Genomic DNA, 27150 nt, shown 5'->3' with positions numbered 1-27150 from the left:
ATATAGCCCAAATGCAAGTTATCCAAATTGAATGCAAAATTACATTATGCACCTCATGAAACAAACATAAACCACCAAAAGATTGAGCATGTTCCAAGATAATGTTTACACTACTAATATCCATCCGGACAAAGATTAACTTCCAAATTTGACCAAAAAATGCACACTCAACAAATAAGTGTTGAGAAATTTCAAATAAACTGTATTCACTGACAAAAAGTAAATTTTGTCCTTCGTACATGACTCCAAAAACAGTGATATCAATGACGCAACATTTCCATTGAAAATCATAAGGTTTTAAGTATAAGGATTTTTTCACTTGTATATCATCGACATACATATATTGACGAGACACGTTATTTGACCACCCTATTATGAAGAAGACTTTCTATACAATATACTAATCACCTTAATTTGTTGAACTATTGGCTATAATATCACTGTTAGATGATAAGGGGTGGGAGATAATCATTATGATCTAAGAAAAACCACACAAGTGATTTAGACACCACATCTTCATCCAAAATCTTAAAAGCATAGGGTATATAAGTTATATCACTTATTGCTCATTTAGTATTTTCATAGTTCATGTTAGACTAACCATTCATACTTGAATAACGTTGAATTTCGCTACTTTAAATTGAGTAAGATATAAATTTAAAAAATTAATAGTTGTTTGCTTATAAAAAAATTATAGTTGTTATTTTCTATGAAATATGTTTTTAATTTGTTCGGATGAATCTCTAGTATTAATCATTGATCTATTCTGATGAATTTCTAATATTTATCATTGATTCAGTAACATTTTCGAAAGTTCTGACATTTTATTAAGTTTTACCCTTTTTATTATTGACAAATTTAATTATAAGTTTTAAATTAATTTTTTTCGGTCTGAAATATAAATATGTTCTAAAAAAAGCTTAAATTTAAGTTTTATATAACCCAAATTAAATTTAATGGGATGACAATTTATATTTTTGTTTTAAAACGAAGGTAAATCAGGTAGTTTGGGATAATGTAAGGTAGGGAGATAAATTAAATAGATACAAAGTAAAATTCTCTGATTCATGTTATGCTTTTTATTTTGCTAGATTTATGTCATGCTAATGCTATATGCATGAACTAGACATTTTAGAGTTTGGTAGGAAGAATAAGTCTAATAAGAAAAAAAAAGTGATTCTTCATCCACCTTCAATATTTTCAAATATATAAATATATATATATATATATGAATTGATCAATTTATAAAATATAATTTCAGATTAGTCAATTCGAATAAAATTTTAAACTTTTAAAAAGACTTTGAAATAAATAAGTTTTTTAAGAAAAACTAGAATTTTTCCCTCTAATATTTGTACAAACAGCCCATGACAATAGACTCTTATACAGCTCAAAAACAGTCAACAATTCTGTTAGTTAATTATCTAATATAATCTATCTAATCTAATATCTAATATAAAAAGTCTTATGTAAAAAAAATTATGAAAAGTCTTGTGATAAAAAAAATAAAAAATGCCTTAAATTAAAATTTAGTCGTGTTCACAATTAAATATTATTATCGGTTAACAACCAAAATATTCTCTACTAACTCACATTTCTTCTGTGACATTTTTTTTATACAAAAATTAGAGTATAGAGACATCAGATGATAAAATTGACATCTCAATTATGAGATAACACACATACTCCTTCAAAGAGTTCTAACACAATACAAGTGATTCAAATTTCCCCCTAAAACAGAACCATAATTAGTCTCTCTTTCAAAATCATATATCCATTATTTTATTTTTGCTCACTGGAGCTGCATCTTCCATGATTTTGTGTTTTCCCTCAATCTTATATGTTCTAAGTTGCAACATCGAGATCTTGCAAGTTTCTAAATTCGCAATAAGGTTTTAATTTCTCTCACATTCCTTTTGCTAATTCCTCCTTTTCCCTCAGTAACTCTACAAAACAGAAGAAAACTCCATCTCTTTCTTTCCCACCTTCTTCCACGCGCCAATGTTGAAATCTTTTATGTGGACACTGTATTTTGTAAATATGATGAATAGATGTATATGTGTATGCACATGTATTTTACTAGTTAGTGCACAATCTAACTACCATGTTTCCAATATAAATACATGTACCATGTGTATTGTTAGTTAAATCAATGAATGGTAACCACAAATCTTTATAAAGTCTCACTCTCAAACTATAGGTATGGGATACTCTATTTTCATCCATCTCCATCTCTCTATCTTTCTCTTCTTTTCTCTACTTTTTACCCTTCAACTCTATATTTTATCATACAGGCACATCATAAACACCAAGAGCATTACACAAAATTGTTCAAAACAACTTATAATGAGACCATAGAAATTTCAAGAAGCAAGTCTAAAATGCAATGATAGAAGTTTCAATAATAAGACCTTCATATGTCTAGTAAAAACAAAGGGCAGCAACAACATCCAACTTAAAATTCACTTATTGACAACCTAACTACTATTCTTCCTTCTATAAAATATAAACAAACATATAATTTAATAGTTAATATATTTCATTTAGATATATTAGTTTTTTTAATATTTTTTGAATTATTATATTTTAAGTAAAGTATTTCTTTTTTGCCTTCTTTTTCATTTTATGGAAAAACTTGTTATTTTATAAGTATAAAACACGAATTGGATAATTTAAAATAGTTTTTTATTGAAAATTAATTTTCTTTTTTAATTTGAGTTTTTGCTAAAAAAGTTTTAACTTGAATGAAATCAAATTGTCAAAAACTATTCGTTCAATCAATTCAACATTTAAAAAAAAATAATTTAACAAGCACTAAAATTAGTACACTATATTTTTTTAGATTTAATTATAATTTTAATCTCTTTATTTTTATCAAATTATGAATTTGACTTTTTTATTTTAACATTTAATAGTTTTGGTCTCTTGTTTTAATTTTTTTAATTCAAAAATAGTGATGTCATATGTTTTAAATAATGTAACATGTGCTATGATGATGATTAAAAATCATTAAATCATAATAAAATCTTATAAACACTTTACTTTTAACTTTAAAAATTATTTATTTTTATAATTTAATTAATGCATCTAGATAGTTTTATATCATTAAATCGTATGTAACATCATTTGAAATATATCAAATTATTATTATTTTATTTTAAAAATTTGAAAAAGAGACCAAAATTATTGACTTTTAAAATAAGAGACTAAATTCATGATTTGATGAAAATAGAGGAACTAAAATTATAATTAAATATATATTTTGTAATAATACTACTATTAAAGCATTATAAAATAAATATATTATAATAATTTTCTTATAATTTCGGATGATCCATTTTAAATGACATGAATTTGATATTCAAGTTAATAGAGAGGTCAAATTTGATTCATTTGAATCTTTTAAAATTCAGAGATTAAAAAAATGATTAAAACACAATTTTTTCATTTTAAATTTGTTTAGTAAAAAAAATCTAAATTTAAGAGAAATTATATATACATGTATCAATTCGACATGTATCAATTTAATTTTAATTTGTACCAATATATTTAGTTTTTAAATTAATAGTTAAATAATTTAAAAAAAATTATTTTCTATCATTTAAAAAATTATAAAACCAAGTATTATTAACAACATATATAAGCGAAATAAAATTTATTTTTTTTCAATTTTTTTATTAATATTAATAATTTGTTAATATTGAATATTTTATAATAAAATATAAAAAAATTAGTAAAGTACTTATAAATAATGAAATTATATTTTTTTATGAAATTATATTTTTTAAATATAAAAATCAATGAATAATTATTTAATTTATAAAAATAATTATTAATTTATTGATTTAATCAATTAATATATCAAAACATTTCTATCAGGTTTCAGAGCCGAAAGAGAGTCTTCAGCTCTTTCCTTTGAACTCATTTGGTGAAACAGAATCAAAGAATTTGAGGGTGCATGCAAATGAATGTAGGGATAATATGTTTTCATACACCATGGGAGAACATTCACCATTAGATCTTTGTTTGAGTACTTTTATGTAAACTTGGAATAAATTTTTGTAGGTGGTGGTAATATGGTGGTTGGAGATAGGGAGGGTATGTTCTGTTATAAATAAAATACATTATTTTTTGTTATGATAAACATTTCGCTAATGCCATGTAAAATCAGTTTATATGGTAAAGAGACTATAAAAATATTTGATATGCGAAAGAATGAGTTAAGGTTATGTAATGTTTTAAATTGCAGTCACATATATATATATATATGTAGTTTAAATGCAAGTATAAAAAGAAAAAGTATGTGTCTTTAAATTAATTAATATACTAATTAGTTTAATTATTCTTCTAATAAATATTGAAAATGCTTGGACATTCTCCTCTGCATGCTCGTTCAAATTGGTTTTTCAATATGTGGGTATACTCTGTTGGATTATTATTTATCCATATAAATTTTGAAAATTTGGGATTCTGACTCTTATGGTCTCACGAGAGATGTCCTCTTGAAATGAATGGATTATTAAAATGCATAAATTATATTCTAGTATGTCTATACTCCATGAGTCATGCCTCGTGTCTGTTCCATATCTTTGGTTATCACGAACCATTTACACACACATAAAGTAGTAGTATAATATAATATAAAAAATGGTACCAAACCAGGTTGGAAGATTCATACATGGTTGTCATTTAGAACTAATTCAAATTATTGTTCTGATTCTAAACCAGTGGGATTACTCTGATTCGCATGCAATAGAGCTGGTCACGTGCAAGGCAAACCAATTAACAAATTACTTGTGATCATAATTTCAATGGTAAGAACTTTTTTTATTTTATATAATTTTTTAATGGTTGAGATTCATCTATCTTCGCATTGTCACTTTACTTTTTAATTTACATTTTAAACAAACGTTACAGAATCACTTGTGAAATAAAATAAAAGAACTAGCATAATTCATTTCTAAACAAGTTAATGGATTGATCTACCATTGACTAATATCATAGGAAAAATTCTTAACTAATAGCTTTGATTTATACCATGATAATAGTCTAACACACTCCATAATTTGAACTACAATACTACCTTGTTGTTTGAGAATACGATAATTACCCTCTTTTTAAATTGTCAATATGCAAGTCAGTCATATTTTGTGTGTTTTAGGCAAATATTACATGCAATGTATAACTAATAATAGACATTTACAAAGTTAATCATTAATATACTCACTTTTAACAATTATTCAATTATACTTATTTGTCTATACATATAAACTCATTTTCACAAATTCACTAAAATTTGATTATCAACTTTCTCCATATTAAAATAAGTATTTTAAGGAGATAATTTTCAAAAAAAATTGCATATTGCATCTTTTTAGATTAACGGTGAATCAAATAAATAATCAATCTCGTATTCCAAGATTGAAATAATTATAGTTTTCAAAAATCACAATATATAGAATTTGATTAAACATAAGTTTTTACGGTGGCAAGTAAGGTTAAATTTTTCCATAACATATTTGACCTTCCTAAATATAGGTTTATCATTGTTTCTAATTTTAATATTGGTGTTGCATATGATTGTAAATGGCTAAGATGTCAATTTAATTGGGATCTTTTTTATTTTAATGATACATTTGTACTACAATTACTTAAAAGAAATTGTCTTTTAAGATTATTGTTTCATATAAATTTTTAAAAATGCAATAAATAAATGAATTAATTAACTTTCACACACCCTTTTTCCCTTATTTTTTATTAGCTAAAATTTGCACACACAAAATGAATGAATTATTATTTTTTTAAGTAAATTTTTAGAAGAAAAAAAATGAATGAAAGTAAAAAAAAAAATTGATTTGCAAAAAAAAAATGAATAAATTAAGTTTTTTTTTTTTAGTAATTGATGAAAACCTTTAGGCTATAGCACAAAGACTTACATATCTTGCAGAAAAGAATACCACGTGATCCTTTTTAATTACAACAAAGTCTTGCCGAATTTAAAATACAAAAAGTAATTATTAATATAAAAGTGATAAAAGACTAAAAGTGTTAAACCATTGCACTCCACTAAAATAATGATTATAAATAACGTCTTGAAAATTTTAAAAGATTAAAAGTATTTAAAGAATTAAAAAAAAAAATTGCGCGCATTCCACTCAAAATAATAATTATAGATTTTGAAAAATATAATTTTGAAAGAAGCATAACTTGTTTTACTCTAATAAAAATAATACTTACATGTAAGTAAACATTTTCAAGTTGAAATTACATAGATAATTTTTAATAATAATAATATAATAGTATTTATTTGCTTCTTTTTGGTCAATTGTCAACGCAAGAATGATCATGTATCATGGGTATTTTGTGTCCATCACTTGTACGCAAGAATGATTATGTTTCTTATATGCAACCGATATAACATGAAGGAATAAGAAAACATTCAATTATGCTATGAATTAGGTGAAGTACTGATAAGAAAACATTCAATTATGCTATGAATTAGGTGAAGTACTGATGTTAATCACAATAAAGAGAGTTTGAACTGTGATCATTTCAAATTTTTGATTTATGTGTTTAATTTAATTTAATTCAATATCAATCTTGATTGAAACAAAATGTCTAAAATATTATAGTCGATAGAAGTAAATAAAGCCGATTAGTTTATAGTAAAATTATTTATGTGTGCAAATAGTTAAAAATAAGAGATAAATAAATTACACACAAAAAGTATATTGGTTCACTAAATTCGGACTAGTCCAGTCCTCACAACCGTGAGATTTTCACTATGTGCTTCCGAAATAGAATGATTTCCTTCACACCATTTCTCTAGATCGCACATTGATCAATTACAATCTTTACCTTTCAACCTATGAGTGTTTTTTACATTCACCTTTGAATCTTAAAAAGATTTTTATAAACACACTTCATCTAACATAAAAAATAGATTTGAATTACAAATGATGTGTATGATAAAAGTATTTGGGATCTTGAAACTTCTTAATATTTGTTTGAGATAAATAATGACAAGTTCATTAAATGATGGTCCACATATACATATAAGAGAGTTGAAGTTTTCTTGAAGAGTTTTTAACTTGTTCTTACTAGAACAAGTGTTTGTAGATTTGCAAATTGAACTATTTCCTTCATCTTCCAATTGATTTTCAATTTATAGATGATCAGAGGCTTTGAATATTCATTTTAAACTTAATATATCTATTAGGCACATCAACCAAGTGTCAGATCTGTTTTAAACAATTAAACACATGTTTATATTGTTGTCCAAAATGTTCTTGACAAAACCATAATGTTCTTGTTTTTGAATCTGATGGAAAATGTGAATGAGTGAGTTATGTGAAATGTAAGTACAATTTACTTCCGTTCTTGCTCACAACTCATCAATCTATAGATCAATTTGGTAATCAATCTAGAGATTGTTTGTTTTTTTTACATTCAACTCGAGTTTTGGACTTGACCACTAATTTGAGTTGTCTTTATACTCTTTAATTTGTGATTTGGATTATGGAAAATAGTTTATTATAATTATGTCTTTAAAAGAGAATAACTAGAATGTTCTTTTATAAAGCTATAATGTTATTGGTTATGTGTAGAATGGAAAGTGTGATTGAGTGATTGAAAGATTGTGAAGTGTTAGTCATTTGTTTCAGAAGTATGTCGAATTTTGTGTAAAAAAGTGTAGCAACAATGTCCTTTCGTCCTTGTTGTTCTTTATCACAAATCATCAATATGAAGATCGATCTTGTCATTGATCTGAAGGTTCTTTGAGCCTTTAGCTTCAATTCTGAACTTGGTTGTTTTGAGTATTCTTGATATTCTTTTTATCTTGAGATTTGAACTATGGAGAATGACTCGTTTTACTTGTGTCGTTAAAACAAAATAACCAGAATGGTATTGATAAACCATAATGATCATTTGATAAACTCGAATGATCATTTGATAAATCAAGATGATCTTTTAATAAACCAGAATGATCATTTGACAAACTAGAATGATATTTGAATAACCAAAACGATAATTTGATAAATTAGAATAATTATTTTATAAACTAGAATGATCTTTTGTAAAAACAAAGTGTTCTTTTGATCAATTTATCATCAATTTGAATATCAATGTAGATATCATTTTGTAAATCAAATATGAAGAACATTCTCCATGTTTATTTTTGCAAGTAGGCCTTCAAATCTTGACGTTTAATTGCTCATTAAATGTTGGAAAACTCATGCCCAGGCCGTTATCCGAGTTCAATCGGCAAAAGCAAGTTTACCTTATATTTTTAATATAATGCGTTCTGCTGTCAAAAGTAGGGGATAATGTTTGAAATGTCAACTAATTTACTGCATGTTGTCCTTCCAAAAAGATTCTTATTGTCGATTGTTCTTTAATATAATAACCAGAACATTCTGATGAACGTTCTTCCATCATTCTTTTGTTAAAATAATACTTCATACAATTTCTCTTGGTGTTGCTCAAATTTTATCTTGTTTATCAAGTATCATTGAGATAACTTAAATATTATTTTTGTGTGTCAAAAACTATATTCGCAATTGATTATTACAATTGACGGAAACAAAAGTTATTATTACATTTATATTAATTATTTGAGATACATGTGATTTTTTTTCTATCAATAATTCAATTTTTTTAAAAATTATTAAAATACTCTTATTTAAAAACTATATACTAAAATATCTTTTTTTTTCTCTTAGTTATAAGTCGCCTTTCCGAATTTACAAAGGCAACTTTTTAAAAGAATTTTTAATTTGTTTTCTCCAATTTTTATTTCAAATTAACATATAAAAATATATTTATTTATTATATACTAAAGTGTAAGAGAGAAAGGGATTAGTTCAATTACTTGCCCCCCTATAAAATAATGAATATTCTCCGAAATTAATAAAATAAAAATGAATACATTTTTAAATTTTAATTTAATTAACAAATATCAATATTATTAAGTTGAATGTTATATTTTAAATTTGATTTTTTGAAATCTAAAATAAAATAAGTCTTGTAAAATCTGGAGTGTTTTGGTAAGATTGTTGTTAAAATGTATTTTAACTAAAAATTTCAAAATCTATATGTTTTATAATTTATATGTTTTTGAATATAACAAATATTTATAATTTGTAAAAAAAATTAATTAAATACTATCGAAGGAATTGGTTGATTTAATATATTAAAAGTTACACCCTTTATAAGATTTAAAGTTAAAAAATAAAATAAGACCAATGCTTAGGGCTACAGGCCCAATTCGGTTTACGAAAATTAAATTTGGGCCACTAGAACGAAAGAACGAGTGCTGTTCTGACGTATTTGTGTTCAAGACGAAAAGCAGAAATGGAAAAGAATAAATTTGGGCCACTATAACAAAAGAACGAGTGCTGTTGAGGTCTCGTACGTATTCGTGTCCAACACGAAAAGCAAAGAAAAGAAAAAGAAAATAAGAACAAAAGTACGGTGGAGAGTGGTGAAGCAGAGCGACAATTGAAGTGAGAGAAAGAAAGAAAACAGTTGATACCGACTACCGAGTAAGAAGAGAAATCCGAGCTTCGAATTTACAATGGATGTGATAAAGACGCAGCAAATATCTCGATAAGATTGTTTCTATATAATCTATATATATATTATGGAGTAATAAGAGTCAAATGTCATTGATGACACATCATTCAAGTATCGATAATTTAAAAGACCTTCGTGTGTTATTATGTTATTTGAATGCCGTTTACAGCGCTTATGTGTGAAAGCGCTGTAAAAGGCATTCAAATAACATAATAACACACGGAGGTCTTTTACAGCGCTTATTTGAAAAAAGCGTTGTAAAAGAGCCTTTTAAAAATATAACTAAATAAGCCTTTTAGAGCGCTTATGTGTGAAAGCACTGTAAAAGGCTTATAAAAAGTGCTGTAAAAGTGTTACGTATATATAACAGTTACCTCTTCAGTTTCCTCTTCATTACGTAAACTTCACTATCATCTCAACCTTCATTTCTTCTCTTCTTTTGCAAACCCTATCATCCCGTCCTTTACGAACCTTATTTCCACGATCATCTCCTTCATTTCGAACCTTATTTCCATCCAAGATCATCTCTCCCATTTCACACAATATATTTTCATTGAAATACGTAACCCTCATTACGTATTTCTTCAAACCGTATTTCTGTGAACCATATTTCTGTGAACTTTCTGCAAACCCTCTTTTCTTTGCATTTCGTCTTTCTTCGAACCATCAGTAATCATTAAAATGCATGTTGAGCTTTTTTAAGATATACTGATACATGTTGAGTTTGTATATAATAATGCATGATGCATGTTGAGCTTGTTGATGTTATACTAAAGTGCATGTTGAACTTGTTGTAGTTAAATGGATACAAACAAAGATTTAGAAGTTCAAAATGAAGAAGTTGGCACCTCTAAGACTTACGAAAAAGAAGTCAAACGTGGTGCAACTATCATGCAGAAAGTCATTAAAGCAAGGAGTAATGGCATTAAATTTGAGGTATACTATATATACTCTGTTTGTTGTGTGTTTTTTTATCTTTTTTTAGGGTTTAGGGCATGTACTTACTATATGAGTTTATTAGGTTGGCTGGAACGAGAGTGGTCAGCCAGTTGACCCCAACAGCTCCATGTTTGTAAGCTACATTGGGGCTGTTGTTCGTCAAAATGTCCCAATAACAATAGACAACTGGAGAGATAAGGCGTTGAAGGATGCCAAAGATATCATCTGGAATGACATTCAAGTAAATATTTTGATCTACTCTTTTGTCATTTATAATTTTTTTTCTGTAAAATACATTACTTATAATTGTTTTCATTGCAGACCACTTTTGTTCTTGATGAGGAACGAAAGTCATATGTTTTGAGAGTTGCTGGGAAAATCCATCGTGGATTTAGATCCCATCTCTCAAATTTCTATCTAAAAGATAGAGAAGGAAACACAAATGCTGAACCTCCAAAGATATATCAACATTATATATCAAAGGATGAATGGAGTGCATTTGTTTCCAAACGTTCTGACCCGGCGTTTGTCGTAAGTTATTAATTTATTAGCATTTGTGTTTTATTATTCATATTCGTAGCGTATTTTAAATTTTTACACAATTGCAATTTTTTTTTTATATAGAATATTAGTACGGCAAATCGCGAACGGGCAAGCAACCCAAAACACCCATACAAGAAATCACGTATGGGATATGCACGCCTTGAACAAAAAATTGTAAGTAATTAAACATCACTTGTAATTTGTATTATAAACTATAGTGTGTAACTAATTTGTATTATTTTGTTTATGATTTTAACGAATAGAGAAAAGACACCCAAGCCGATCAACCCTTGGGTCGTCATATCTTATGGAAGGAAGCGCGTGTTAACAAAGAAGGAGTGGTTGATAATGAAAATGTCAAGAAAGTTGTAGAACTTTGTGTAAGTATATTATCACTTTAATATTTTTTAATATTGTATTTTAAAAATGCTATTGAACTTATCTTTTTAATGTTACATGTATTTTAGGAAACTATTGAACAAAGTTCTGAAACTCAAGAGGGCAACAAGGATACGTGCAGGGACATTCTTGGGAAAGTGTTTAATGTCCCTGAGTATTCCGGTCGAGTGAGGGGGAAAGGATTTGGCGTAACTCCCAAAAGCTTTTTTCCTCAAGAGAAGCGCCAAAAACCTTCCAACGAGGAAGTATTAGAGAAGCTCAGAATCTTATCGGAGCAAGTGGCACTCTTGGTGAATACGAATAAAGACAAGCAACTTCCGGTTCAGCTCCAACCTGAAATACAAATGGAGAGTAAAACCGGGAGTTGCAACGTCGGTTTGAAGAGTATTCCCGAGGTAATTAATTACTTACTACTTACTTGCTTATGTAATTACTTATGTATTAAACAAACTTATATATTAACTGTACTTATGTTTTAACTATTGATGTAGGGTGTCACTACATGTGTCCTATACTTGTCCTCGCCGACTCAACGGAAGGTGGGAAAAGGAATATTGCACAATACTTCGGGAGAAGTATTGCACAATATTCCGATCCCCGCGAGCCATGTCAAAGTATCGCATACGGTTGCTTTCGAACCAACTGCACCGTTGCCCATACCGGACAACGATGGAGATATGAAGTTCTTAAGCGACGCTATTGGCAGTTACGTGGCATGGCCCACACACCTTGTTGCCCTCGAAAAAAAGATTCCCAAGGACAAATCAGTTACATCTCCCGAAAAGGTTTGTCACATTTATTGCCTAAGGTTTTTTTGATTTTTTCAGATTCAATAAACTAACATTTTACCTCATTTTTGTAGGTCATGTTACTCGATAAATGTTATGAAATAATATTTTTTTGGATTTTTTTTCAAGTTTTTAGATATAAAAGTTATAATTCGAAAAACTATTTTTAATATACATTTTGTTCTAAAAAATTTGAAACCCACAAGTTTTTCAAAATATTAGAAATAACTTTAAAAAAAATTGTCTAGTATTGAAATTTATTTTTTAAATTTTCCGATATACAATCTATTTTGTAAGTTTCAAGCTTTTGCACCGAGGAATATTAATTATGTTTTTTTAGAAATTTTTTTAAAAGTTTTGTCTAAGGAAAAAATTTAAATTAGTTGTTTTGAAAATCTTCAAATCATAAAAAAGAAATTTAAATTTGTAAAATATAAAAAAGTCAAAAATAAAATTGGCGTTTTAAAAAAATTGTAGAGTATAAGTATAACATTGGAAATATAGAGTAAAGTTTTTTTTTGTGTTTTAGTGCATAAGTTTCACCAATTTAGTCATTTCCTGTAAGAAAAAGTCATGGAATAGTAGTATCTTTTATTTATTTATTTATTTTTTTATTTTTTTTTTTCTACTCAACTGTTATGCCAGTCCTTTCGGTTTTAAAATTTTACACACTTTGAACTGCTCCAAACTTCAAAAATAAAATAATTGATTATTAGCTTAAGAATAAAAATTTATAATACATATTTTTATTTAAAGACAAAATTAATATAAATTTGTTTATTTGATCACGATATGTTGTCGAGTGACTCTCTCCTCTTAAATAAATATATTTTTTACTTTTTTGTTTCAAAATAATTATTATTTAATAATATTAATTTTTTTCTATATACTCTTTTTTATAATACTTTTATTCATTAAGTTTTTTCATTAACTGTAATTATTAAAAGTATTTAAATAAATATAACTTATTTTATTATAAAAAACAGCACAACTCAAATAATAGATTTAAAATGTGACGGAGGCTTGGAAAAACAAGACACGGAGGGAGGACATATTGTTTGTAAATTATTTTGTTCTTTCATAAATTATTTTTGTTTGTTTATCATTAAACTTTTGTTTCCCGGTAAAATTTTTTTTTTTTTTTCTTTTTAGTATTTTTAAGGGATAAAAAATTGTATAATTAAGACTTATTTAATAGATAAAATAGAAATAAATTATTATATTTTATTTAAAATAAGTGTTTCATGAATTAACATGATAAATTAATTCATAATTCTATTATATTATGTTTCTTTAATTTAAATTTATATCATTGATATGAGTTAAATTAAAAATTATTATAATATAATAAGAACAATAATTCACTCAATTAGTGTGATAAAAGAACACATATTTTTAGAGTCGATTTATTACACCTTATTTGTGAAAAAGTTACTCTGTTCATAATCATAATAATAATAATAATAATAATAATAATAATAATAATAATAATAATAATAATAATAATAATAATAATAATAATAATAATAATAATAATAATCTCTATTTGTTAAAAGAGATAGAAATAATTTAATTTATGTATCTTATTAATATAAATTTTTTTACAACGTCAATTAATCACAATTGTTAAATCATTAATAATATTTAATTTTTTATCATAACTATTTATTAAATCAATCATATGATTTTTTATGATTTGAAAATTATGAAAAAAAAAAATTTACACTATTAATTCATATAAAGTTTGCTCATTTACATTCTTTATTAATGTTTAGGTTTATTAAGGTGTAAATTAACCACCTACTCGTTTTCTATTTTGACCAAAATCCCCGTAATCTCCTTTTAACTTTATTACTTTTTTAGAAGGGTATTATTGTAGCTTGGTTTTGATTTTAAAATTCTTAATAGCTAATTTGTTCTTTAACCGAAATCTCATATCTCCAATTTCTTCCACCTACTCTCTCACAATTGTCACTCACTAGTTTTGTTATTTTTTTCTCCAATATTTTCTTTAATTTTAAACCTACACTGCCATAGAAAATTAATAATTACTAGTAATAAGTTAATCCTAAATTTTGTGTTATTTTTATATAAAATTTAATAAATATGATTATTTTTTTTGGTGATAAATAAAATAATTAAATACAATTGATTTGTAAACAAACTCAAGTGGATTTTGGGGGTTAACGTTAATTTTTTTTTACAATATGTATAATTTTTTATTAAAAAAGTATGTTCTATTTCACGTGAATAATTAAAATAAAACTTTGTTAATATACATCTAATAATTAGAAGTGGGAGACTAACAGCTTACGCCTATTTTAATCCTTAAGTTTTATGATTCGGTTGTTTGAATGTAAATTTGTGTTGTTCGTAATTTAAATTTAAATGTAATGTTGTTTGTCATCTTATTTTGGTGCAGTGTCCTCCGAACTAAAGATATTAACATCATCTTTATTCATTAAATAATTATTAAATTTTTTATTAATTTGAGAAAATCAGATATCATGTAAGTCAATTTGGATTTGAATTTCAAGTTAAAAATTGTTAGATAATATTATTATATATTAGTAGTAAGGGTATTTTAGACAATTCTATTCTTTTATATATATACTCATTGTAACCCTATTAATTTAAGTTTGGTTCATTCTATGTTATGAAACCCTAAAGTGGTTATTTATCTTTTTCCTCTTTTCATTGTTAACATGATATCAAAGAGCTTTTGTTGATTTTGTGATTTACTATAAAGAAGAGAAAAATTATTTTGATAGAAAAGACAACCACCAAAAGAGAAAAGAGAAGAGTAACCCTATTCCCGATTTTGTTAAATCAGACTCACAAAAACATCAATTGTGCATTCGTTAACCGTTGGATCGGGCTGATTTCGCAACATTCAGGTCTTCGTCTTCAACGGTCGGATCGGCGAAACGACGTATGTAGGGGGAGAAACCGGGCTCGCACAACATCATATTATCCCTAATTTATTTTGTCTCAGTGATTGTATTTGTCGTATTTTTCTCATTATTTGTTATGGCTGATGCTAAGGATGATTCTCTTCAAGCACATTGGAAAGCACATTGTCTGAATTTGGGGAGAACACATAAGAAGAATTTTAGGGGGTCATTGTCCAATGTTGTTGCTTCTGCTCCTTCTACCATTGGCTCTAGTTATGGTTATGTATACTCATCTGAGATTGCTTCCCAAATATCTGATATTGCAAAACAACTTCAAAAAAAACTTCTTGCCACTCAATCACATGCCATGTCTGTCACCTCTTCTAAAGGTTTGAATTCCTCTGGTATGTCAGATGTATCTCCTTCCATATGGATTCTTGATTCGGGAGCATCTCATCATATGACATACGATGATAAATCTTTTGTGTTTGTGAAACCTATCTCGTTTGTGTCGGTTATGACTACTGATGGCACTCCTATGCCACTAGCATACGTTGGTTCTGTCTCCACACCTAACATGTCTCTTTTTGATGTTTATTATATTCCTAATCTTACTTTGAGTCTTGCTTCTGTTAGTCAAATATGTGATCTCGGTTATTCAGTTATGTTTTCTTCCACTTCTTGTTGTGTGCAGGATCCACATTCCGGGAGGCTGATTGGGACAAGTCATATACAAGGGGGACTTTATGTTTTGGATGACCTGCGACTCCCAGATATTGCAGCCTCCACAACTACTGCTGACTTATTATCTAGTTTTCGCTTGAATTCCTTATCTTCTAGTTTTTATCTATGACATTCTCGCCTTGGACATGTTTCTGCTTCTAGATTAAAATATTTGGCTTCTACTGGAGCCTTAGGAAAGTTACAAACCTGTGGTATCTCAAATTGTTGTGGTTGTAAACTTGCTAAACTTCCAGCTTTACCGTTTAGTAAAAGTGTTTATATTTCATATGCGCCATTTGATTTAGTTCACTATGATGTTTGGGGTCCATCACCAGTTCTCACCAAAGGTGGATCTAGATATTATGTTTCGTTTATTGATGATTACACTCGTTATTGTTGGGTTTATCTTATGAAAAACCGGTCTGAATTTTTTGACATTTATCATATGTTTCGTGCAATGGTCAAAACTCAACATAATTCTGTTATAAAGTGTTTTCGTTGTGATTTAGGTGTGAATATACCTCTAATAAATTTTCTGAATTACTTGCTTATGATGGCCCCTCCACCAAACATCTTGTATTGATACTCCTCAACAAAATGAAGTTGCTGAAAGGAAACACCTTCATATTATAGAGACTGCCCGTTTCCTTTTGTTGTCCGCTTCAGTTCCTAGTGAGTTTTGGGGAGAAGCAGTTCTTACTGTTGTTCATGCTATTAATAGAATTTCATCCTCTATCATATCAGATTTGTCTCCATTTGAAAAATTGTATGCTTCTACCTCTGATTATCATTCTTTGAAAGTTTTTGGTTCTACTTGTTTTGTTCTTCGCCCTCAAGTAGAGCGCAGTAAGTTGTCTTTTCATTCAGCGTTGTGTGTTTTTCTTGGTTATGGGGATGGTCAAAAATGTTATCATTGTTATGATCCTCATGTAGGAAAACTTTATGTATCTCGTAATGTTGTTTTTCTTGAGCACATCCCTTTTTACTCTATTTCCTCTGATTCTCAGATTACTAAGAGTTCTGAACTAACCCATATTGATTCGTTTGGTCCTAATGATTATGCTTCTGGTGATTGTAATGTTGAGAATTGGAGGACAAATACTAATACTCCACATGATGACATCCTTAAAAAAATTAACCACTTCATTATTCACCCAATTTTTCGAAACTTCAAAAAAATTTAAACTTTCGAAATATGAAAAAGTGAATTTTTTTGACGTTTTAGAAACTTTTGATAAACACGATAATTTTCCAGAATATTTTGATATTTTTGAAGCTTTTGATAAATCTGAAACTTTCGAAATGTATTTTTCCACAATTGATCAAAAATTCGAAACTTTTGATCAATTTGAAAGTTTCGAAACTTCCTAAATAGAAAATGTCAAAATTTTCGAAACTTTCGAAATAGAAAATTTTAGAATTTTCAAAACTTTCGAAACTTGCAAAATAGAATATTCCATAATTTTCGAAACTTTAGAACAATTCAAAACTTTCGAAACTTTGGTATTCATGGAAAGTTCCGAAATGCATTTTTATTAGTAATAAATAGTAATAAATAATAATAAATTTATAGTAATAAATTAATAGTAATACATAGTAATACATTTATAGTAATAAATTAATAATAATAAATTAATAATAATAAATTTGATATCTATTTTTGGAAGTTTTAGTAATTTTTTTAAAAAAATTGAAATTTTTGAAACTTCTGAAACTTTTAAAATGGAATTACTTCAAAGGTTTGAAATTTTCGAAGTATATGTGCTTCGAAAGTTTCAAATTCATCCAAACTTTCGAAACTTTCTGGAAAAATACAATTCGAAAGTTTCATATTCATCCAAGGTTTCGAAAATTTCTGAAATATTTCATTTCGAAATTTCTGAAATATTTTATACTTATCAATGACAAATACTTATCCCCTATTTTTTTATATTCACCACTAACAAATATATATCATATGTTATTTTATATTTATCAGTTATAAAACTTTATACCACGTTTGTTTATATTTAATAGTGATCAATATTGTCTCATATGTTTTTTAGATTTATCATTGACAAATATATTTCTTTTTGTATGATTCAATGAAAAATATTTGTATCATTTTTTTATATTAATGTGTGAAAAGTTATAGTTAGTATATTATAATTGTTTCAATTTTTTTAACAAATATTTGTCATGATATTTTTTATTTTATTGATTACAAACATTTGTTCCCTATTTATTATTTATCAATAACAAAAATTTATCCCTTTTTTTTTGTATTCATAAGTAATAAATATATATTTTATAATTTTTTATATTTATCAATGACAAATATGTGTCCCTTATTTTTATTTATGTATCATAACATATATTTGTCTGGTATTTTTTATATATATCAGTGATAAATATTTATTCTATTTTAAAAAAAAAATTACCAATGACAAATACGTGATACATATTTTTTATGTATCAATGATAAATATTTGTTCCATATTTTTTATAAGTGATTAATATTTATCGTGTATTTTGTATAGTTATAAATGACAAATATCTATCATTCACAAATCCATAATCCAATATAAATGATTAAAATTCATCTGTTTTATATATACCGATTATAAATATTTTTCCTTTTTTTATATATATTTATCTAGTATTTTTTATAAGAAAATTATCAGTGACAAATATGTCTCCAATACTTTTGTATATCAATAATAAATATTTGTTTCAATTTTTATTTTTATATTTATCAGTGATAAATATTTAGCACGTTGTTTTTTTTTATATTTATCATTGATAAATATTTATCTTAGTTTTTTTTATATTTATCACATATGTTTAATATATCAATGCCAAAGTTTTTTTTTTTTTTAATTTCTATAAGCGAAAAATATGTATCGCCGTATATTTTATTTTTCAATAACAAATTGTTGTCCAATATTTTTTTTATATTTATTAGTGATAACTATTTATTCTAATTTTTGTTTTCTGTATTTAATAGTGACAAATACGAGTCCTTAATTTTGTTTTTATATTTATCAGTGATAAATATATATCTTGTTTGTTTTTTAAAAATTTATCTGTGACAAATATATGTCTCATATTTTTTATATCTCAATAACAAATATTTTTTATTTATTTTTTATAAGTGATTAATATTTATTGTATAATTTTTATATTTATCAATAATAAATATTTATCCTTTTTTTATACTTAACATTTACAAATCTATAATTTAATATATATGACATAATTTTGTCATATATTTTTTATATTTATCATATATAAATATGTATCCCATATTTTTTTTTATAAAAATATGTTTCTCGTAATTTTTTTATCAATGAAAATTATTTATTCTATATTTTTTTCTTCATATTTATGAGTGATAGATATGTATTCCTTGTTTGTATATAGATCAATATTTTAGTGATTTATTTATTTTATAAAAAAAATATACGAATTTTCTTCTGTGCATCTTTTACACATGCAACAACAAAATCAGAGACATTTGATTTTTTTTCTTTATATTATGTTTGTATTTTTATGTAACTTTCATCATATAAGATATCTTTTTTCCGAATGTATTTTTATTTTTAGAATCAGATCAATGGAACAAAATATTTTCTCCCTTTAGATTATTTTATTTTATGTTTTTCGTTTGTATATATCAGTATTTTTTGTGTGTTTCTAGTGTAGAATTTGAATGTTAAGGGTTCAATTTGGTTTAGAAAAAAATGGTGGATCGATTTATTTTTACCTAATGAAATTAGTAGTCTATTTTTCTTTATCTTTTTTCTGCTTCACTTATATGATTTTTCTATGTTAATACAATTTTCTTAAATATTTTGTTAGTAAATAAAAAGATGAAGAAGATTTTTTGATTGCTATATTAACAGTTTTTTTTTAATGACATTTGTTTTCTTTTGGTACATTTTAAGAATATTTTTGTTGATAAATAAATAAATAAAAACAAAAAAACAGACAACAACAAAAAAATTAAAAAGTAGTAAAAGTGAAAAATATAAATCTAAATTGTTGGTTTAAACTCTTCCTCTTATTTCATCTTCTTCTCCGCACCTAGTACAATGATGCTCAATATTTCAGGTGAAAAATTGCCACAAAATGAATAATATAGAAAGAACAAAAAAATTAGAATGCACTTTAACTTTGCCTCAAAATGAATTTATGCAAGAAAAAAGAAAAAATAACATGGAAGAGACGATTAAATTTTATTCTTACCCATTTTTCTTATTTTTGTTTGTAGAAAAGAAGAACTTTCAACTTTCTAGCTATCAAAAAAAATCTATTGGTTAGAGAAGGTGGACGATGTAAGTGATATAGATTTGAAATGCAAAAATAGTGTGAAATATGAATTTAAATATAAATGTGGAGTGAAAAGGAATATACATTAGTTAATAGGTTGTGAAAGAAAAAATACATTGAATAATAGAAAGTAAACAAAAGACATATTGATTAATAGTTAGTATGTTGAAACAAATCATACATCAAATAATATAAACTAGATAAATGATACATTGATTAATAGTTAGTATGTTGGATAAATAAATGTTTCAGACTAAATGTTCCTATTTTGATTAGATGTCACTTGATAGAATAAGAGTAATTATATAATATTTAATGTATTTTTCTTTTATATATATTAGATTTTGGCTCATTGATACAAAGAAATTTGGATATAGTTGTATTTATCGCTTAATTTCGTATGTATTTAATTTATAGACTATATGTGAGTTTTTAATTTATTTAGTTTAATTTCATATAAAGAGATCAAAATGTCAATTTAAAGGCTTAAAACAAATTTTATAGATAATTTTTTTTAATAAAAAAAAAACACAACTTATAAAAAATTAAATTTTATTGCATCTAATTTTGACCATAGAGAAAAAGGAATATGAAATTTTTATCATGGACAACTAAGTTATTTATAGATCTATAACTAATATGTGATATTTGAGGTCTTCGACCAGCGCCTGTGTCCATTTTATTTAAAAAAAGATTAGGTTGACTAAAGGGATATATATATTCGTCAACAAAGCAAAGTGAAAGTGTATGTCATAAAAAAAAAAAATATTTGTAGTTGAAAGTTGACTAAGGAACTAATATATCCTAATTGAATTTTCCAAGACTGAAAAATGAGCTTTTTCTTAAAGATATAGCTAAATTACTGATTTTATTTATCACAAATCACAATGAAACTTCAGTTATTAAGGTTATTCTTGAGCCAATTTTGTTAAATAAAAGTAAGTCTTGTTCTGATGACTTAGGTCCTATTTATTTGCAGTGTTTTATGTGTGCGTTTTCGTTTGAAAATAGAAAATGATATGAAAATATGTTGTTTCAAATTTTAAAAATATTTTATTTGAAAACATTTCAAATGAAAAATTGGAAAAAAAAAATTTCATTAAAAAATATAGTGACATGGTTTATACATTTTACACTTGTTATATTTTTTTTATAATGATAAAAAAATTAATTTTCGATTCGAACTTGAAATATAATATTCAACTTAATAATATTAAAATAATATTAAAATAATATTAAAATGAATTTTTTGATAATTTTAACAACATTTATTGTGTTTTTCACTTTTGTCTCGTTCTCGTTCTCTCCTCTCGCTGGCATTGCATCACGACATCCTCCAATAATAATTCTTCTATTTTTTTCAAAAATAATAGTTCATTTAGGTCTTTTCAAGTCATTACTATTATAAATAAATAAATAAGAAAAGGACAGCGTGAACATTAAATAAAAAAATTAAAAGGAAAAGAAAAATTAATAATACATATGTGAAAATAGTTTTGTTTTTTTAAATATACCACAAATATGTTAACTAAATTTATATCAACTATACAAAATAAACAAGTAAAATAAGTTTTTCACATAAAAAAAATATCAATTCACTCAAATTGGTATAATACATAGATAATAATATAAATTCAAAGTTTTAAACTAAAAATAAGGAATTTGCTAACAAACTTAGAACATATTACGATAAAATATTTATAAATGTGACTAAATTAAAGGGTCGTGAATGTTCATGTCAAGGGATGTGTAACATTGACAACACTAAAATCATTGGTCAATTTGTAACAAATCAAAATTAATTTTTTATTTTGAGCAAAATGAACACCGCAACAAGACGAAAAACAAATAACGTCGCACCAATACGACTAAGGTTGTGCAAAAAATCTGGTTATGAGGTCCAAATTCATAAACGGATTTTAAAAATCTGGTTAAAATAATATGTTTATAATCCAACTCATTTACAATTGATTGGATATCCACTCATGTTTTATTTTTGGATGTGAATTTTATCCGGTTATTATCCACTCATATTTTATTTTTTAATTTCGAATTATAAATCTTTTCTTGGAATCCTAATTCATTTATCTAAAATGTAATTTATATACAATTTAAATTGAATTAGCATTTCTTTCTCTCATTAACACATAAAAAAAATTTATTGCTTCTTCTTCGATTTCAACAACAACAACGAGGTAGCTATTCTTGAACCTCAACTTCATCCTTTCATTTATGTCTTCCTTCTCTACATTTCAATGCATTCCTAACTTAACAATACTTTTTTTTTTTTCTCCTTTTCTACATGTATTAAGTTTTGTGTCATTCCTCCTGTAGCACGAGTTTTTAGTAGAAATTTCACCATTTTAATGACCTTAAAAATTCTTATATTTTCACAACAAAATACTTATTTTCTAAAAAACATATTTGCCTTTTTTAGAAACTAAAGTTCATACATTTAGTCTTAAAATAATGCATAAAAACATGACTCAATTTTAATTACCTCATTTTATACAAATTGGTATTTTGTTCATTTTAAACTTTTCCTTTTTGTTTTCCTTTTGACATCCTATATAAGTTTAACCATTTTATTCGTTTCATATTTATATAAAATGTTACATATTATATTTTGTCAATATTTCACTATGTTGTAAATCATTTATTGATTTCTCATATTATTTTGTCTTCTATTTTATCGGATGATGAATGTCAAATTTGAAGAGTGTTGCTGGTTGTGGTGTAAGACACGCATTACCAACACTACATTTATCTCAAATATTTTTTAAGCCACTCAAACAACCATCCTTACATTCCCTAGCTTTTGATCGGAGCTATAAACTTTTATTCATCTTGGTGAGATTTTCGAGGGCTATATAGTGGTACGTGGAAGGAAGCGTCCAAGGTAAGGGTTTTTCCCCATGCAGAGTTAGGTTAGATATTAAATTAGCAATTCGTAAGATATTGATATGGTGTCTGGATGTATTAAAAGAAAAATGTCGATTTTATTTTCGTCGTAAAGAAATTAACTATCATGCTTTGATTGTTTCTTTTGAGTAATATCTCTATTTTGATGAAATTAATTATAGAATTATATTTTATTACCATACCTTCATCAATATGTTTGTTGTAAAAACGTTCAATGCCATATGTTTTAGAGTACTTAATTATAAAGTTATAATTTTTATAATGATGTAGTCATTAACATGTTTATTATGATGTATTTTAATTTTAATCCTTGATTCTTAAGTATTTAAATTTTAAAACTTGACTTTTATGAACAATATACATGTTTTGATGAAATTGATGAAAATTTTATTTTTCATTTACCAATATGAGGAAATTGATTTTTGAATGCATTAATGAATAGTTTTCTTTGTGGTTGCCTAAGTGGCTGGTTATTTGTGTATGATTAACATCATTATCATTGTCATGACATACCATATGCATCTTTGTGGACGCCTTACTGGTTGGTTTAATTTTCCCCATTGGTATGGGTGACTTCTGTGTGGACGCCTTAATGTCTGGCTATATCCGGATCATGTATGTTTAGGACATGCATAATTTGCATACATTTTATTGCCATTATTATTTTTATATAATTATTTATTCTAAGGTGAGTTACTACTTGTTGTTTAGATATATTTTATAATTTTTGGTACACCTTATGAATTATAAAAATCATTTTCTCTAAATCTTTTATTACAAAAAGATTTTATATTTATATTTTATGGTTGTTAACTTATTATTTGGTCTAATTTTGCCGTGGGATGAACTGACCCCTTACACTAACATTTAGGTACTAACGATCTTGAAAGGTTGCATGAATGACGTTTGCTTGGCGCATGCGCGTGGGAAAAATGGGTACTTTAATAAAATAATAATAATAATGTTTGTAGTGATAAAACCGTTGTGATACAATTTTTAAGTTTATTTATTTCTCATCGTTGATTTTTAATAGAAATGCAGAGGCGGGGGCCTTCTGCTAGGAAAAACTTGAATTATTCTATTTTTAAGCGAACATTTTCTACAATTAGTAAATTGTCTTTACAAATAATAACATCCGATAAATCGCATTGTGGTATTTTTTTAAAATGGAATCAAACTATTTACTAGAGAAATTTTATTTATTATATGATGAACTACTTTAAAAAAAAAATTAAGCCGTTTTTGAAAGAAAATAAATATTTTTAAGTAATGTCTTGGATCAAAATCCGGGGCGTTACACATATTATATTTTGTCAATATTTCACCATGTTGTAAATCATTTATTGATTTCTCATATTATTTTGTCTTCTATTTTATCGGATGATGAATGTCAAATTTGAAGAGTGTTGCTGGTTGTGGTGTAATACAATGTATATAAATTATAATTTACTCATTATTGATTGGATTATATGGTGAAGATTTATTTAAGATAATGAAAAGAAAAATATGCACAAGTTTGCTCGTAGTTTTGTCATAGTTTTATAATGCATCAAATTCTTGAAATTAACAAGTTATATTAAGTTTTTCGTATATAATGCCGAAGTTTTCAAATTAATTAAACATATATAAGTCAATTAAAAAATAACTGAATTTTAACCGGTTTTGAGAAGAAAAAAAAAATCAATTTTAAAATTTGATCTGTCGAAACCGGTTACATAATCAGAAATTAGTTATTTAATCATAATCGATTTTATAAATGGTTTTATAATCAATTTTAAATCAAAAAATGAATTTGGTTATAAATCTTAATCCATATATTAGTTTTAAAATGAATATGATTTGGTTTTTTAAAAATACCAACCTTGTACACTCCTAAATTCGACAAACAAAACAACTTCTTGTTCAAAAGACAAAAACATACACAGAACACCAAAAAAAACTAGATTTATGTGAAAATAATTTATTTATATAAAAACAATTAATATAGGACTTTTCAAACCAAAAATACTAAATGAAGGTTGTTTTATTTAATATATTATATTTTATTGTATTTATGGCACTATTTTTATATGGTGATTATATTTATGAACAAATAATACAATAAAAAATTGTGTATATGTGATGGTTGTTAATATAGTTCTTACTCATAATTTTTTCAATTAATAGTTTGTCCAATAAAATGTATTTCAAATAATTTTATTTATAAATTCTTTTTATAAAATGATAGTAAAAAGTTGGTTAAATAAAATATAATTCAAATTTTTTAAAATAAAAATAAAAATTAAAACAAATACATTTTCTAAATCTTAAAATTTTAAAAATAAAAACATGCAATATTTTCACAAACCAAATTGCTCCTTATTTGTCTAGTTATACATTACAAGAGGAAGTATGAGGCGAAAATATCTCAGATTTTACTCTAATTTTACTTTTATATCAATTAGTTATTATTATGGAGAGGTTGTGATGTCCCTTATGAGTTATCACTACTCACTAAGTCGAGCTGTATCTAGGGGTCTATAAAAATATGGTTAATTGAATTATATTGATAAATTAAACTACACTGCATCATAAAAAATCAAACTATTTAAATGGTTCATGAATTGAACCACATATTTAAAATAATTCAATTAACCAAATTTAATTTAAAAACTAGTTTAACAATTTTAAAAATTTTTTAACCTCAATTAATATTTTTTTCTTACAAAATTTTTTAGAAATCGAAACTTTTTTATTGAGAAATTTTTTATATCTATTTTTCTCGAAAAAAATCAAAAAAAAATTGTCTTGATAAAAATAAAAAAATTTCACCAAAAGAATTTAAAAATTATTTTTTTGAAAACTTTTTTATCGGGAAAATTTTTACATTAATTTTTCTCAGAAAAAAAAAAGAATTTAAAAATTCTTTTTTCAAATAACTATTTTTAAATCAATTTTAACTAAAAATTTGTTCAAAATATGAAACTAGTTTATATTTATAAATCAGTTTTAAAACGGTTCAGAACTATAGTAAACTTGATTTAAAAGTGATTTTCAATAACTGAATTAAATTATTAATATGATTTAATATGATTCGGTTTTTGCACCATGAAATCTTCAAGCTGTTTGGAGGAAAGAAAATGGTTCACTGTTTATATAAAGTTGGGCCTTTTGCTGCCAATTATATAAGAAAAGAAAAAGGGCCAATAGCCTTAATCTTTTACTTTGGACTTTGGCAGAAGATCAAGATGCCCGTGATAAAGTTGATTTTTATACTCCTCCAATTAATTTCATACCTCTCATTTAAAAAATTTATGTTTGAAATTTCAAAATATCCTTAATAAAATTGAAAAAATAAAAAAGTTGTCTTATACCCTACAATTTGTCTTTTATGGAAAAGTGAGTTTCGTTCCAAAAATTTATTTATTGAAAATTTCAGGAGGAATCAAATTTTCGATAATCAAATTCAATACCGGAAATTTCATTTTTGAAATTTTCGGGAGTTACACCCAAAAATTTGAAAGTAAAAAACTCATTTCAATTTTTTTAAATTAAAAATAACTGAAATTAAAAATAAGATGATGATTGATAACAAAAATATGTAAATGCCAGAAAATATACAAAAAATAAATAGTTAAAATTTCAAATTTCATTATCAATGTGATGATTTATTTAGAGTGTTTATATAAATATCTTTGTTAATATTCTTTTTTAATATTAAAATATTTAATGATGTTTTCAGTAAATGATTTATTAAATATCTTTATTAATATTTTTTTAAATATTAAAATTTATTTTAACTTAAATAAAACACTAAAATCTAATTTATCTAAACTTTCTTTGGAAAAAACAAGAATAGTTAAGTTAAGACTCCAATATAATTTTTTTTTACAAAGATTCTCCTTAAATGGAGATTAAAAGAGTGTCATTTTTTTTTCTGTATTAAAAAATGGTTTCCATAATAATTAATTAAAAAAAGTATTTCGCTGAAAGCCTAATAATCCCAGGCGAATTATGAATCTCTACCATCCATATTATTGTGACATATATTATCCAACGGCTAGAGGGTTAATTTG

General features: G+C 25.4%; 1 protein-coding gene across 1 annotated transcript; it reads left to right on the top strand.

Annotated features, from left to right (window-relative positions):
• The first annotated feature begins 10584 nt into the window (after positions 1–10584).
• LOC140919109 (uncharacterized) lies at positions 10585–12336 on the top strand. Its single transcript, XM_073364631.1, has 6 exons — positions 10585–10756; positions 10837–11046; positions 11140–11232; positions 11322–11438; positions 11526–11841; positions 12320–12336. The coding sequence occupies exons 1-6, from the start codon at positions 10643–10645 to the stop codon at positions 12334–12336; spliced, it is 867 nt and encodes a 288-aa protein (XP_073220732.1). The 5' UTR covers positions 10585–10642.
• The last annotated feature ends 14814 nt before the right edge of the window (positions 12337–27150 follow it).

Source organism: Cicer arietinum, chromosome 8 (assembly GCF_000331145.2).
Source record: "Cicer arietinum cultivar CDC Frontier isolate Library 1 chromosome 8, Cicar.CDCFrontier_v2.0, whole genome shotgun sequence".
NCBI classification, from domain to species: Eukaryota; Viridiplantae; Streptophyta; class Magnoliopsida; order Fabales; family Fabaceae; genus Cicer; species Cicer arietinum.
The sequence above is the reverse complement of the archived record's forward strand: the minus strand, read 5'-3'. Positions and strand labels throughout refer to the sequence as shown.

What these genes read in the sequence shown, in the direction of transcription:
- LOC140919109 (XM_073364631.1), top strand. Translation starts at nt 10,643, where the DNA reads ATGTTTGTAAGCTACATTGGGGCTGTTGTTCGTCAAAATGTCCCAATA. An exon ending in GTTCTGACCCGGCGTTTGTC is followed by an intron (nt 11,047 to 11,139) that starts GTAAGTTATTAA and finishes TTTTTTATATAG; the next exon opens with AATATTAGTACGGCAAATCG. An exon ending in AGAAAGTTGTAGAACTTTGT is followed by an intron (nt 11,439 to 11,525) that starts GTAAGTATATTA and finishes CATGTATTTTAG; the next exon opens with GAAACTATTGAACAAAGTTC.